This window comes from Branchiostoma floridae, chromosome 17 (assembly GCF_000003815.2).
Source record: "Branchiostoma floridae strain S238N-H82 chromosome 17, Bfl_VNyyK, whole genome shotgun sequence".
Classification (NCBI taxonomy): domain Eukaryota; kingdom Metazoa; phylum Chordata; class Leptocardii; order Amphioxiformes; family Branchiostomatidae; genus Branchiostoma; species Branchiostoma floridae.
Genome location: NC_049995.1, coordinates 1,825,578 through 1,838,774, shown reverse-complemented (window position 1 = coordinate 1,838,774; position 13,197 = coordinate 1,825,578). Strand labels below are relative to the sequence as shown.

At 37.9% G+C, this 13,197-nt stretch overlaps 1 protein-coding gene across 7 annotated transcripts in view; it reads left to right on the top strand.

Annotated features, from left to right (window-relative positions):
• LOC118404770 (oxysterol-binding protein-related protein 1-like) overlaps window positions 1-13,197 on the top strand; it is a 74,054-nt gene that overhangs the window by 44,340 nt on the left and 16,517 nt on the right. For all 7 annotated transcript variants that reach the window (XM_035804100.1, XM_035804101.1, XM_035804095.1 and 4 more), the window contains exons 16-18: window positions 3,041-3,230; window positions 9,727-9,886; window positions 11,234-11,309. In XM_035804100.1, the coding sequence (XP_035659993.1) occupies window positions 3,041-3,230; window positions 9,727-9,886; window positions 11,234-11,309 (426 nt within the window). The remainder of the gene's footprint in view (window positions 1-3,040; window positions 3,231-9,726; window positions 9,887-11,233; window positions 11,310-13,197) is intronic.

Here is a 13,197-nt window from a genome sequence, read left to right as displayed (position 1 = left end):
GGTAAGGACAGTAAGATATAAGTGACATTAGGCAGGGAACCTCACCTTGTAGCAGGCCCAGAATGTCTGACCGCTGATCTGTCAGCTCCTTAAGCCCTTTTGAAAGATGACTGCCCTTTTTTATTATCAATCATTATTATTAATGTTAGATTTGGTAAAAGGTAGATTTGGGGATTCCGTTAAACCAAGATTGAATTGACTTGGCCCACATTTTTTTAGAATCGTTGCGCATAATTTAGTGGGCGTGACAGGGTCAAACATCCGACCTTGGTTACTTCAATAGAAACAAATCAAACAGCTATTGTTTAAGCTATTTCCCTCACACTGCATTGTATATTCCCAGGAGCCATGTATATATGGTTTATTACCAGGAGGAATGATCATCTAAAAAACAGGGATGGTAAGGAGGCCAGCTTTTAACAGTTTTAACCTCAGAATTAATTATTATGTTCAGAAGGAAAGGAATAAACATTTTTTACACAGTTTTCTAGTAACTGTTTTAATGTTCTTGTCAGTATTGCATATTTCACTCTGCTATAGCAGAGTTTTGTTATGTATTCATGAAGGAAAAAATTAAGGTTGTTCCTCCTTGTAGCCATCTTGCATGTACGTATGCAGGTTGTAGACTGCATTATTCTGTCATCGGTTGTCTGTGAGGAGAGCGGTTTGTGGTGAGTGACACCCCTCCCTCACACTGTTCCTCATCAGCAGGTATTTTGCAATCTGCTTTATTTGCCAACATGTCTTACTCTGGATATGAAAATGAACACAACCTTAGTTTATTTATTCAATTTGCAAATTGCAAGTTAGGTGTCCAGTATATGTGTACCTGCCATGTTGGGCCTCTGTTAGCTTCTTACACTTGTCAACTGTACAATATTAATGCACCATTATTGACAATGCAGATTTGTTAGCACAACGTTTTCTTCTCTGCAATGTTTACAAACCTGCTGCTGGTTAATTCATGTTACTATAATTTTGCAAATGATGTAGGAAGATACAGGTGGAAATTATTGATACTTATGTAACTATACCTTTAGCTGATGTTGTATCTGAGGGTATTTTCCCACTTTTCTTGGGAAGAAGAAAATGCAACAACACCTTGTTTTATCTGGGGTAGGTTGTATTTTCAGATGAACGGTTCTCTGCTGACATTCTGTTCCACCATTCCATTAGTATGCTGATATTGATTTTTCCAGGTTTAGGTGTACCGCTGGATCAGGAAGGTCTTGTTAATATTTTATCCATCTCATGATATTAGAGCATGTTCCCAAGCTCTGATTTGTGCAGTCTGAATTCTATGGTCTATATAATATATATTTGTTCAGAGTTTGGTAAAGAGATAAAGCCCCTCACCATGTATAGAAAATTTTGTGTGTATACGGAATGTTACCAGGACTTATGCATACCAAATGTGGAAGCATTCCAATAGAAAGAGAAAAACCATTTTGCCTGCATGGGATTTTTGCTACATGAGAATCTGAAATTCTGATACATGACATCTTCAATGTTGAGCTGTTGTATCAGAATCAGGTTTAAACATTATTATTTAAATGCTGTCCTAGAGGAATTCCTTGTCAGAGCTTAAACTTACATGTAGGATCCCTCCCTGGTTGGCATTTTGACCTTCCATTGTTTCCTTATTTTTGAATTAAGAATTGCAGTTTAAAAAAAGATTCACTAAATATTGATAGCATAATTCTGAAAATGATACGCATAATATATGGATGATACCATCAAGTTTTATTGCCCCTGATATTATTTTTCTAAACGAAAATACAGCATTTTAGTACAATAATTACCATTGCAATGAAACTATGTTTTTCATGGTGCTTAATGATAAAAGCAGTACTACGTAATGTTACGCATATCTTGATATCAACTAATGGTCTGTTAGTAAGTTTAATATTTATTAGAAAACTAGAGTTCCACGATCCCATACCTTTGCCAAATGATCCTGGGCTTTATTGCAGTTACTGCTGTATTAATTGTGTTTGTCATTAATTATGCAAATAAGCATTTGCATAAATTATATCAGTTGATCGTCTCCTCCACCAGACAACAGACTTACACAATCTATGTTAAGAAATAGGCTTTTATCGCATTTTCTGATAATTTATGTAAATAAGGATCTCATTTGCATAATTAATGTTCAACAATGTTCACCTGTACATAACTTCCAGATGCTGCAAGTAAGAAGTGTCTGCCATTTACGGTTCCGGGTCGGAGTTCAAATCTGACCGGAGTTGACGGAAGGGTGGTGTAATAGGCCGGAAGTGCGCTGTTGTCTCCCTATCTTTTGCTCCCTATTGCTTGGTGATTGTTATAGCTGAGCATAGATTTGTCGTATTTCCTGAAAAGCCTGTGGTTTGTATCATTCTTGTGCGAGGAGTAGTTGGTCGGCCAGCGAAACGATTTTTGTATTAGTCCAGAGCAATGGTGAAGCGTTTTTTTCGCCAGATGACCCAAATAGCAGCGTTTTTCATGCTTTTTCGATGAAATGACGTCACCGGAGATTGCAAAAAAGTTATCACATGGAATTTTTTTATTTTCATTTTACAAAAACATAAACAGTTCTGTTGATCACATCTGATAGTGAATTAGTTCGTGTTCCACAGAACCAAAGGCATCCGCGAGATCAAACCATGTAATGTTGACTGCGCGGCGTTTTTTCTTGGCATGTGCTAAGATCTCCCGCATAACTTGGACATGCTCCACACAGCTGTTGATTCCGGTCAGGAATGCCTTCTGTGTTTTGCATACTTAGTAAACAGAGAAAGCTGGTCAAACTGGTTAGATTACTTAGATTAGAATAGCCTAGCCCCCCCCCCCCCCCTCACCAATGCAACAGCCCAGTCTGGATGGAGAGGCTCATTACTGAATACTCACATTGTTTGTGTATGTGTGTGACATAGTTTACTTGTTGTATTTCCCTGAGTAAGGAGGAATTAAGACTCAGTTTAACACTTGATTGACCACAGACTGTGCATGATGATGTGTAGATTTTGTAACATGGAAACTGTGTTGTGCACCACTACAGGTACGGAAGGTTCGTCTGCAGCAGGAGATAGAAAAATCCCGTGTTCTACAAGACGCCCTACACGTCCTAGCCACCGAACACCATCAGCTGGAGAGCAGCCTGTCCAGCACCTCCCGGCCCCGCCAGCTCCCAGCATCCTTCTGTGATGCTAGTGATGATGAATTCTACGATGCATTCTCAGGATCAGGAGGTAGGAACCAGACTGATCAGCAAGTTTCTAATCAAACAAGCTGGTCAACACACAAACTCCAAACAGTGGTACCATATGTCAATACTAGAATGTAATTATTATTATGATTATTACAAGTAGGTACAGTCAAACCTGCCCAATACGACTAAGGGGACTAGGAAAATGCAGTTCTATCTACCATGATCGCTAAACTAAGCACAAACAGTGAACTGAATCAGAAGGCATAACCAAATTCCTCTTGCATAGCAATGAATAAAGGTCAGTTTGGAGCCTCCAATACAGTAGAGGATGAAGTGCATTTTAATGTAGATTTTTCTGGACAGTCTAATAGTAACTGTTTTGAAGTAAATTCCCAGGGACATAGATTCTATTATTTTTATATTCGTGTCACTTAAGTTTTTCATCAACTGACTATGCATGTACTAGTTAAATCCGTACAACCTCACATTTTGACCATTATCAAGAAATGATAAGAAGCCAAATTTATTTGTTTGACAATGACACTCATATATATAATCATATAATAAGCAGCATGTGTATAATGTTATTTGCAAAAATCTTAAGCCTCCTTGTCCCTCCCACCCCATGAAAATAAAACGTGCAATATTAATAATTAAAGATATATATAGAATACACGGTGTATTCTGTATAACCCAAGGTACAAGCCCGACTGCGGGAAAGATCGCCGACGGCCAAAATACACAGTGTTGTATTTTATTTATGCCATACCCACTCAGCAGCCGTAAGGTTGCCCAAAGGGTCTGTACAGTGATTTTCAAGACCTTGTCTGAAAACTGCCATAACTAAGCCATAGATGGTAACAAACGGTTCAAACTCGGCAGAGAGGTAAAACAGAGCATTATAGTTGTAAAAATGATAATTTTATAATGGTAATTATTATATATTTTTATAATTTCATATACAATATAATGTATATTTTTTTCACAAAAAAGGCAATCCGAGGACCCATTCCCAGCATTAGAAACGTATGATTTTTTGAGGGTACATACTTTGATCTACTCCCGTTTGGAAACTGTTTAGCAACATTAAAAATATGATTCCTGTTTTAGTAAAAATATGTTTTTTTTTTCTTTTCCAGTGTCATAGTTTTGGGATGTCCCTGTCTTTCTTGCCTTATAGCATAAGACAGCTTATGATAAGTAAAATGTGTAACACAGCTTTGTGTAGTACAGGTCATTACAAATCATTCTACTTCAAATCTAATCTTTCTTAGAGACTGCTATGGGTCCTCAGAACGTTTTAAAGTTTAGATTACAAATATTTCCCTTCAAGAGAAAATCTTGCTGTCATTCAAGCCAAGGGGCTAATGAATAATGTCCTTCGCACCTCTGTGAGATGTAATTATCTGTAATTTGCACTTTACAGAACAAAAGGTCTAATGATTACAAGTCTTTTGTTTTGTAGTCTTTTGTTATGCAGTGTGTCTAAGTTGTTTATACTACAACAAGGTCAGCTTTAGCTTTCTTGTTTTCAGTGAGATCTTGACCAAAAGGTTTTTACTAATAAACACACACGCACACAAAATGATCATGATTTAATGGAAGGTTTATACAGGTCCATATTTAGGTGAATTTGCATAGATAAGGCATAAGCATTTCAGAAAAAAAATGCATCGGAAGCAACATTTTCCAAGGAGATTATACCTCCTTGCTACCGGCAAACAAAGAACCCAAGCCAGTGCACACTGTAGAAGGGGTCAGCATACTAGTAGTTGACTGGTTGTTTGACTTTGACTTCAAAGACATTGAGTCAAAACTCGTGTAACAATGGGGTTCAAGCGCTGCCAAACTGATCACGCCAACAGCTCTGAGCTTTTGGTGTTGTGATTAGCACGTTGGATTTGTAATCTGCCGCCCGGGTTCAATTCCCGGTGTCCGAATGTAGTACTAGTAGTCGGCATGTTGTTTCTTTCTGTTCCTACTCGCCCCTCGAATTTCTACATTGATTCCCACGCCAACCTTGTACACGTAACAAGCTGAATGCGTCACACAGTGAGTAACAGGCTAGCAGATGTGTCACACTGTGAGGTTTGAGTCTAGTGTAAGTTTACACAGGAATATCGATCTCAGAGATTCGAGGACCAATCTTGAAAAGAAAGGGGGAAGTATGGGGTTCAAGAGTGGTCAAACTGACCACATGAACTGTATAGCTTTTGGTGTTGTGGTTTGCATGTTGGACATGTAATCTGCCGCCCCGGGTTCCATTCCGGGTGTCGGTATGTTGTTTTGTTTTGTTCTGTTCCTACTCGCCCCTCTAATATCTACACTTGTTTCAAATCATATTAATCTCATACTTAACCTCATCCAAATAATTTTTGGATCGTCAATGGTTCAACCAAAACGAAAGAAAACACAAACTCGTATAAGTCAGAGAGTGTGGTGGGGGGTGAATAATCACAATCTTGTGTTGTCTACACAAGTGGCAAACGTTTTACAGGGAACATGCTTTGTTCAAGAATTTTTTAAACCTCCCTGCTTTGTTATATGGATGTGTATTATCATAGTGCTTCAAATGCAAATCGTTTGTGTGCAGGTAATCAAACTCAATTTTCTAAAAGATTTTGACTCAGTAATTGATGTCTTGAATATCACATAGTACATGTATATACTAGTATATATTTTGTTCTCTCAGCTTACAGCCCTAACATACATTCGCATAATTCCACCAGGTGCCATTATACCGCCACCTCAAAATAACGTTGTTATAAAGGCCTTCTCAAGATTGTCTTCAACGCCTAAATATTTAACAGTCGGTATTCAAGACAATCTTGGGAAGACCTCTGTACTAACATTTTTTTGAGGTGGCCGTATTATGGCACCTGGTGGAATTATGATAGTCGATGTTACATGTTTTGGTACTCCTAGAAAATTTCAAAGGAAAGTAACTTTTGAAGTCATTTGAATACAATATACCTATTATCTAGTTTGACTGTTGGCATATGACGGGGTACGCCAATTATCTCACCAGGAAGAAATTAGCGCGCAATTCAAATTCATAACAGAGGCGGGACAGAGGGCGGGGAAGGCCTGGCAATTATCAGCCAAACTCCTGCATATCAACAAGGGCCAAGGCTGCACTGGGTTCATTACAATATTACAGTAGCTTATTATCATATTTAAATGAGATCTTTGCTGGGGGTAACTCTGGACAACCTTACGGCAGTAGAGCACCTGAGAAAACACATATTTCGATGCGGAATGCACCAGAAGTTGAGAAAATGTTGTGTCCTCGAACAGAAGATTTTAACAACAGCAATTCTAACGTCCGAATCCGGTATTCGAATTTTCAACCGTGCCGTATTCGGCCCATTCGAAATAGTTTGATTTACTCGAAGGAAGCCTGTGTGATACAACTTAGAACCCGTGTGATACAGAAAGTTATCAAACGGTCCAGAACACATGTTTTGAACATTTTCGCGGCCCAAGTATTAAGTATTGTATCCCCCCCCCCCCATTATTTCTAGTAAACTACATACTATAGTTTTGTTTTTTGCTCTCAAAATGTAGGATATAGCTTGGAAGGAAACTTTGGAATTCCTAAAGTTTGACTTTATTTATCTGAAAAATTTCTGGTTTCTTAAGTGTTTTCCCCCAACATGTTGAACCTGTCTGATGTGAATGTTGGATGAAGTCCACTTAATTTCCTAGTTCTTATAGTTTTTTGTTACAAATGATATACATGTATAACTCGTACATGTATGTCAGCCCAATTGACCACCATTTGTAGATCATACTGGGTATTGGAATGCCGTACAGGTCAGTGACATTTTCCTCCCCATGTTCTCAATGGTATAGTCCTAGCTAGGGTAAACAGTCACATTGAGGTCATAGAGTCAATGGCTGTGTACATGTACACGTACATGTATGAGAGTGTTGGGAGGTTCCATATGCACGTCCACATGTAGACATGGACTATGCAGTATCTTTTGTTGGAAAGCTGGTCTCTTGGGGCCTTGGACATGACAAAGATGATGAATCAGAGAGAGGTTGTACATATTCATTACCATTCACTGTTCTTTCAATATTATCATGATATTCTGTTAGTTTGGAATGTAAACGGATTATGTTGATGAAACCCATAGCCGCAGGATATGACATACATGTATCTGCCATGAGAGGCATGTTGAAATTCACCTTTTGAATCATTAATCATGTTCTATGTTTAAGCCATAAAACTAAAAGCTGTAAGTTGTATTTGTGTCATTGTCACATTTCCATTGAACACCAGAAAGAAAATTACACGAAGAAGATATTGAGCAGCATACCTTAGTTAAACATTGATTGGAATATCTTGTTGTGACAGTTGTGAAGATCACTGTATACATAGACTCTTAGTAGTATTGTTGGCAAATGACCAACAGCTGGGACAGCTTGACAAATGGACAGTAGCCAAGAGTTTGTTGACAACCCTCGAAAAATGTTCTGTGACAGCTCTGAGATCAGAAGGAAGTTTCTAAAAAAAAATGTATTGTATACAGTAGTCATAGGCCAGCTACGAGGGGTGATCAATAAGTCCTTAGCCTCACCCAGAAATAACTAGAGTTCCAGGAACGCATACCTTCGCCAAGTAAACAAGGGTTATTATAAAGAATGTCTGTTTTTGAGGCCTTATAAATTGTGGATCTTATGATGGTCCTGTCTTATTCTAGAGGTCCTTAACGTACATGTATTCTACCAAAGATCATTAATATCCACCAACAATTACATCTAGTAAGAGTTATGTTGTTTACAGCCAAACGCACTTACGTGCAAAGCTCACAGGGGACCAGTAGGAGAATGCCAGGTACATCATTTTCCAACTTGACCTTCCTTTTTGTGACACCTACCAAAAATTGTGCCATGAAAAGCTGAAAACTTTTATTGATAACATTGTCATATAATATTAATATGTAATCCCCTCTCTTCACCCAGACTTTCTGCAAAAAATTTTTTATTCTAATCTTTTTTAATGTGAAAAAAAGTCAGAGAAGCAACAAATTATTTTGGTATGGCTTAACATGAAAAAAAAGTAATTAAAATTTAAAAAGCACCCACTCTACTTTTGAGCCAAATTTCAGACCATTTGGCCCAAAGTTATTTCAAACTGCCCCTTCTATGATTAAGAGAGAAAAAGCCACCAAACTACTCTCCTTTTGAGAGGTGTGGCTCTCCTCAAACACGGGACCTCCATTTAACGTTCTATCCGAGGGACGGCCCTAATCGAAGCTAGGTACTCATTTTCCCCTGAGTGAAGTGAGGAAAGTCGTGTTAAGTACCTTTCCCAAGAGCACAACATGGGAACAAATCGGCACTTTCGAACCCGTTACCTATGGTGTCTGTGGCAAACACCTTACCAATGGCGCCACACAATGCCAAATTTGAAGATTTGACACACCAGGGGTTAAAAAAATTGACTTCGTCTTTGTCTTTCTTACACCAAGGAGGTTAAACTCAGCCTTGCTTACATGTACCTTTACCCAAATACCCATTGCATCTATCAAATATCATCGTAAGCCATCACAAGAGGTAAAGTTATGCTTCAACCACAGATACCTATAAACACATGCAGACACACAGACCAGAAACGACACATATTGGAATTATATGTCAACCTCACATAAGGCGTTTTCAGAGAGGACTGATCATCATCATGATGGAAAAATTGACTTAAAGTCGGTCGTGAGTCTTGTTAAAGGGGCATTCCATTCCATGGTGCACACGGGAGTGTTATTTTCCGATAGATATTAATTTTAGGATGTGATAACTGCATACTACTTCACATTATACGATAAAGTACCCAGTTGCTTCACATTCCTCAAAAGCATTCAGTCTTCTACTAAACTCCCCAAGTACCCTCTAATTGATTTAATCCTATGGCTGAATACGATGCAAAACTTTTAGGTAAGGTTTCAAAACGAATTTCAGGTTCGCTAAGAAATCTCGTCTTGTTCTTGTATTCTTTGCTATCTTATGAGCAATTTGCCTTCTCAGTGTGCTTAGCGTACCTCATTTATTCCAAAAATATGTATGATAAACAAAGTGTCTATGTGTATAGGGAATGCATGGGTAGGGTCTGCATGGGTTTAGTGAGTGTCATTATTGTTTTATAAAACACACATCACGTAATTAATCCCAAGGTGAATTCCACAAAATTCAGCTGGTTATATATTCATTGACACATTATCTATTGGAAAACAAGACTCCCTTCTGGAGTGGAATGCCCCTTTAACATTGAACACACTGTAAATGCAGAAATGTTCGCTGTGGATTAATGTTCGCGGTTTTCGCGGTGACCACTTCACCGCAGACTTAAAACCACCGCCAACATTTTTCTATTACGGTATTAGACTGCAGTCTGTGGTGTTACCGCGAACTTAAATCCACCGCGAAAAGTCCTTTTCCTGCTACCGCGAAATTAAATCCCCACGAACTTAAATGCATTTACAGTAATAAGGTTACTTAAATAAAATAAAGTAAAAACTCTTGTTTTTTTACAGGGTCGCCCAGGTCCTTTGTCAGCCTAGAGGAAGACAACAGTCCTACAAGTAGTAGTCCACAGTATGGGACATGCAGACATACTTGCAAACAAGAACAACAAAAACTAGACAGTGCTGCACAGATTGTAGAGATGTCAGCCAGTGCATCCACAACCTACAGGTTTGTCATTGTAGGAAGGTTTTTGAACCATGATTGTGTTTGATTTGTTGACTATTGTTAATTGTACAAACATCATAGTAACTGTTGGTCCATCTATGAGAACACAATTCTATCAGACAGAAATAGAATGGCTGTAATGATACTACAAACTGAAAAAGTAACTATCAGCATGGAATACAAAACAGGCATTCTGGGTCCTATGGATTTCTGCACTTATAATTCAAAGATAGAAATGGGCTGTGAGTGAGTGTGATAGAAATAACTTTGCCGTGTCTGCAGTAGTGTGGCCATTTGTTTCTGCCACATTTATTACAAGTTGAAAGTATTAAAATTAATAATAGTCTCTCTGTGAGTCACCATAATGTCAATGTCAAATGGCGGTGCCAAAACTGTTTAGTGCATGGCAAACTTTGGGCACAATATCTCGCTAAAGGTAGAATAGGTAGGACAGCAATTGAAAACACATTTGAAATACACATTGTGACAATATCCAGTCTTGTGCACATCAAAAAGCATTCAATATTTCACAAACTCCAAAAGTACTCCTTAATTCAATTAAGTAAGCTTGGCCTATGGCGATGTTAAAGACTCGTCTTGTTTCTTGTTGTTTGTTGCCTTGAATATGAACAATTGGCCTTCTTGGTGTATATATCGCCCCTCATTTATGCCGAAAAGATTCACAATGAAGGAAGTGTCTAATGATAATAACGAATTATAGGAAGTGCATGGGTAGGGTCTGCATGGATTTAGTGAGATTTACAAAGTTTAACACCTTGCATAATTCACCACAAGTGAAATTGCAAAAAGATTGCTGATTGTGGATTCATTGATAACTAGAAAATAACACCCCCTTCTGAGTTTAGAACCCCTTTAAGTCATAGTAGCCTGTTTTTGGTAAAAAGGCCTTATTATTATTTTCTTTGCCATTAAGATTATGTTTTCACACAGTGATAGTGTTAACTGCATGTTTAAATTCAGATAAACAATCATATGATTTTTTTAAAAACTACATTACTAAGTTGATGTATATATTACATTTATCAATGTTTATGAAAAAAACATAGTTTCATTGCAGCTGTACATGTATGTACAAAATGTACCAAAGTGCTGCTAGTATTTTCTCCTAGAAATGACAATAAAACTGATAAAAAAATCCATTTTGTTAATATCCATTGTAGTCCAAAAAAGCATATGAATTTTGACATTCCTTCATGACCAGGTTAAATGCAACTCCTGTCGTTATTTCTTAATTCATTACAACTGACAAAACAAGGTAAGGTCAAATGTTAATTTAGCCAGGAAGGGAACCTTATACTGATGAGATTGCTTGTCTAAATCTGTCACCAGGAACTGCCTCCCAGCTCCTGCATTTGACAAAGATGACTTCAGTGTGTGGACCATTCTGAAGCAATGCATTGGCAAGGTAAGGTGACATCACATAGAATCTTTGAATATACATGACACACCAATACACCAATTTGTCTTCCTATCAAATTTACTTTTCAAACCATACAGGCCAAATCAATAGTAAGTACATTTTACAAAAGGTGCAGCTGCAGTGAAGTGAGGTAAGGTGAGGTGAATAGGTTTTGCATCATTGATTTAAAATTTATTGTTTATTATCAGCAAATTTGACAATTTACATAATTACACATTCAACTCTCAGACAGCATTGCTGATATTGGAGAGTCTACAAGTATAATTATAGAGACAGATAAATACACAGGAATTGTAATATAATGTTACCAGGGTTGGACAATTCCTATTAATTGTCCTGGGCAAGTGAAAGTTCCTATCGGTCAAGAACAATACCTCCCCCACTTGCCCGATCAGGCAAGTAAGATTTTTCCGTTGAGTCAGATTTTGATATACATGCTACTTTTTACAGTCATGACATCAAGCAGTCAACATGAAAAACAGATAATAATACATGTAAAACTATGAGTATGCATATAAAAGTGACATTTGAATTTGGGGCAAGTGAAAAGTTGGTTCGGGCAAGTAAATTTTTTATGTGCTTGCCCGATAGGACACTAATAAATTTGAGAAAACTTGCCCAACCCTGGTTACACATCACTGGCATTATCAGTAACTCTACAACATAGTTCTAACGAGTTGATTAAAAAACAGTCTACAATCTATTTGGGTTGCGTTATCAGAATTTCGTTATAATTGCATGTTCTACGCCAAACTAGTTTGGAGCAATGTCAGAAGTGTGATGTTTGGAGCGAGGTCAGAATTTTGGAGGTCAAAGATGGTCTGAAGAAAAAGGCTATTTATATACAAAAATGTTGGAAGGTCCACAGGTGATATCACAGGTATCAAAAGATAGAGGGAACAACTGGAAGTAGCTTAAACTGTTTTGTTGACAAAATGTAAGTTTGAAAGGCGATGGAAAGACTTCTGTATAGTTGTCGTGACCCGGAGACCCGTTGAGTAGTAGTGGTGGAGAGGGGACATCTCACGTGGCGATACACAGCTGTGGCAAGTGACTGTTGTGCCGCTGTGTACAAAGGGCAGTAAAGGAGAAGAAGTGTGCGACTGTTTCCGATGTTGCATCTCCGAGTGGTGATGTTAAACTTGGCCAATGTGGAGTTAAGCTGACACCAGCCAAGACGGTGCCGAGTAGCAAGAATGTTATTACTGCGGTTCACCAAGCCTACGGTAATTCTGGTGATAATGGACTGACAGCATACCGAAAAGCTGTCAGTTCTTGTGTACACATATTTGTTCTGGAGAAAAGAACATGTGTGGCGTTCCAAAAGCGGACATTTAGTTGTACATTATACTGTTCCTCAAGTGGTGGGGATTAACAGCTTGAAATAGGGAGGGACAGAACCTGATGTCAGTTTGTACATAATCTATACATCTGTACATAATCAGTAGTTGTAGTCTCTCCTGGCTGTCCCACTCTAGTTCATCCAGTATTTTAGCATTATGGTGTGTGCGCTATGGCACCTGAGGCAAGGCATCCCGCGTGCTACTGAACTTGTTTTAAGACACTTGCTGGCAGTGGTGCAGATGTTGCCTAAAAGTATGCACTACCAAAAATGCCTTTTCTTTCTTTCTTGTTTTTTCTTGTACAGAGACATTTTTGTCTTCATATAAGATTTTTTTCCTGACTATAAGAAAACAGATTTGTCCACGAATTAAGCAATTTTTTACTTACTGAATTTTCTTGAAGCAAGACTATATTTCTTACAGGTATCTCATAAAGTTTAACTAGAATGTTAGTCTTACAGTAAGATTTTTTTATAAATGTTCTTGTGCCTATATTCTTTTACTAATATATTGTCATTTGAAGCCTTGTG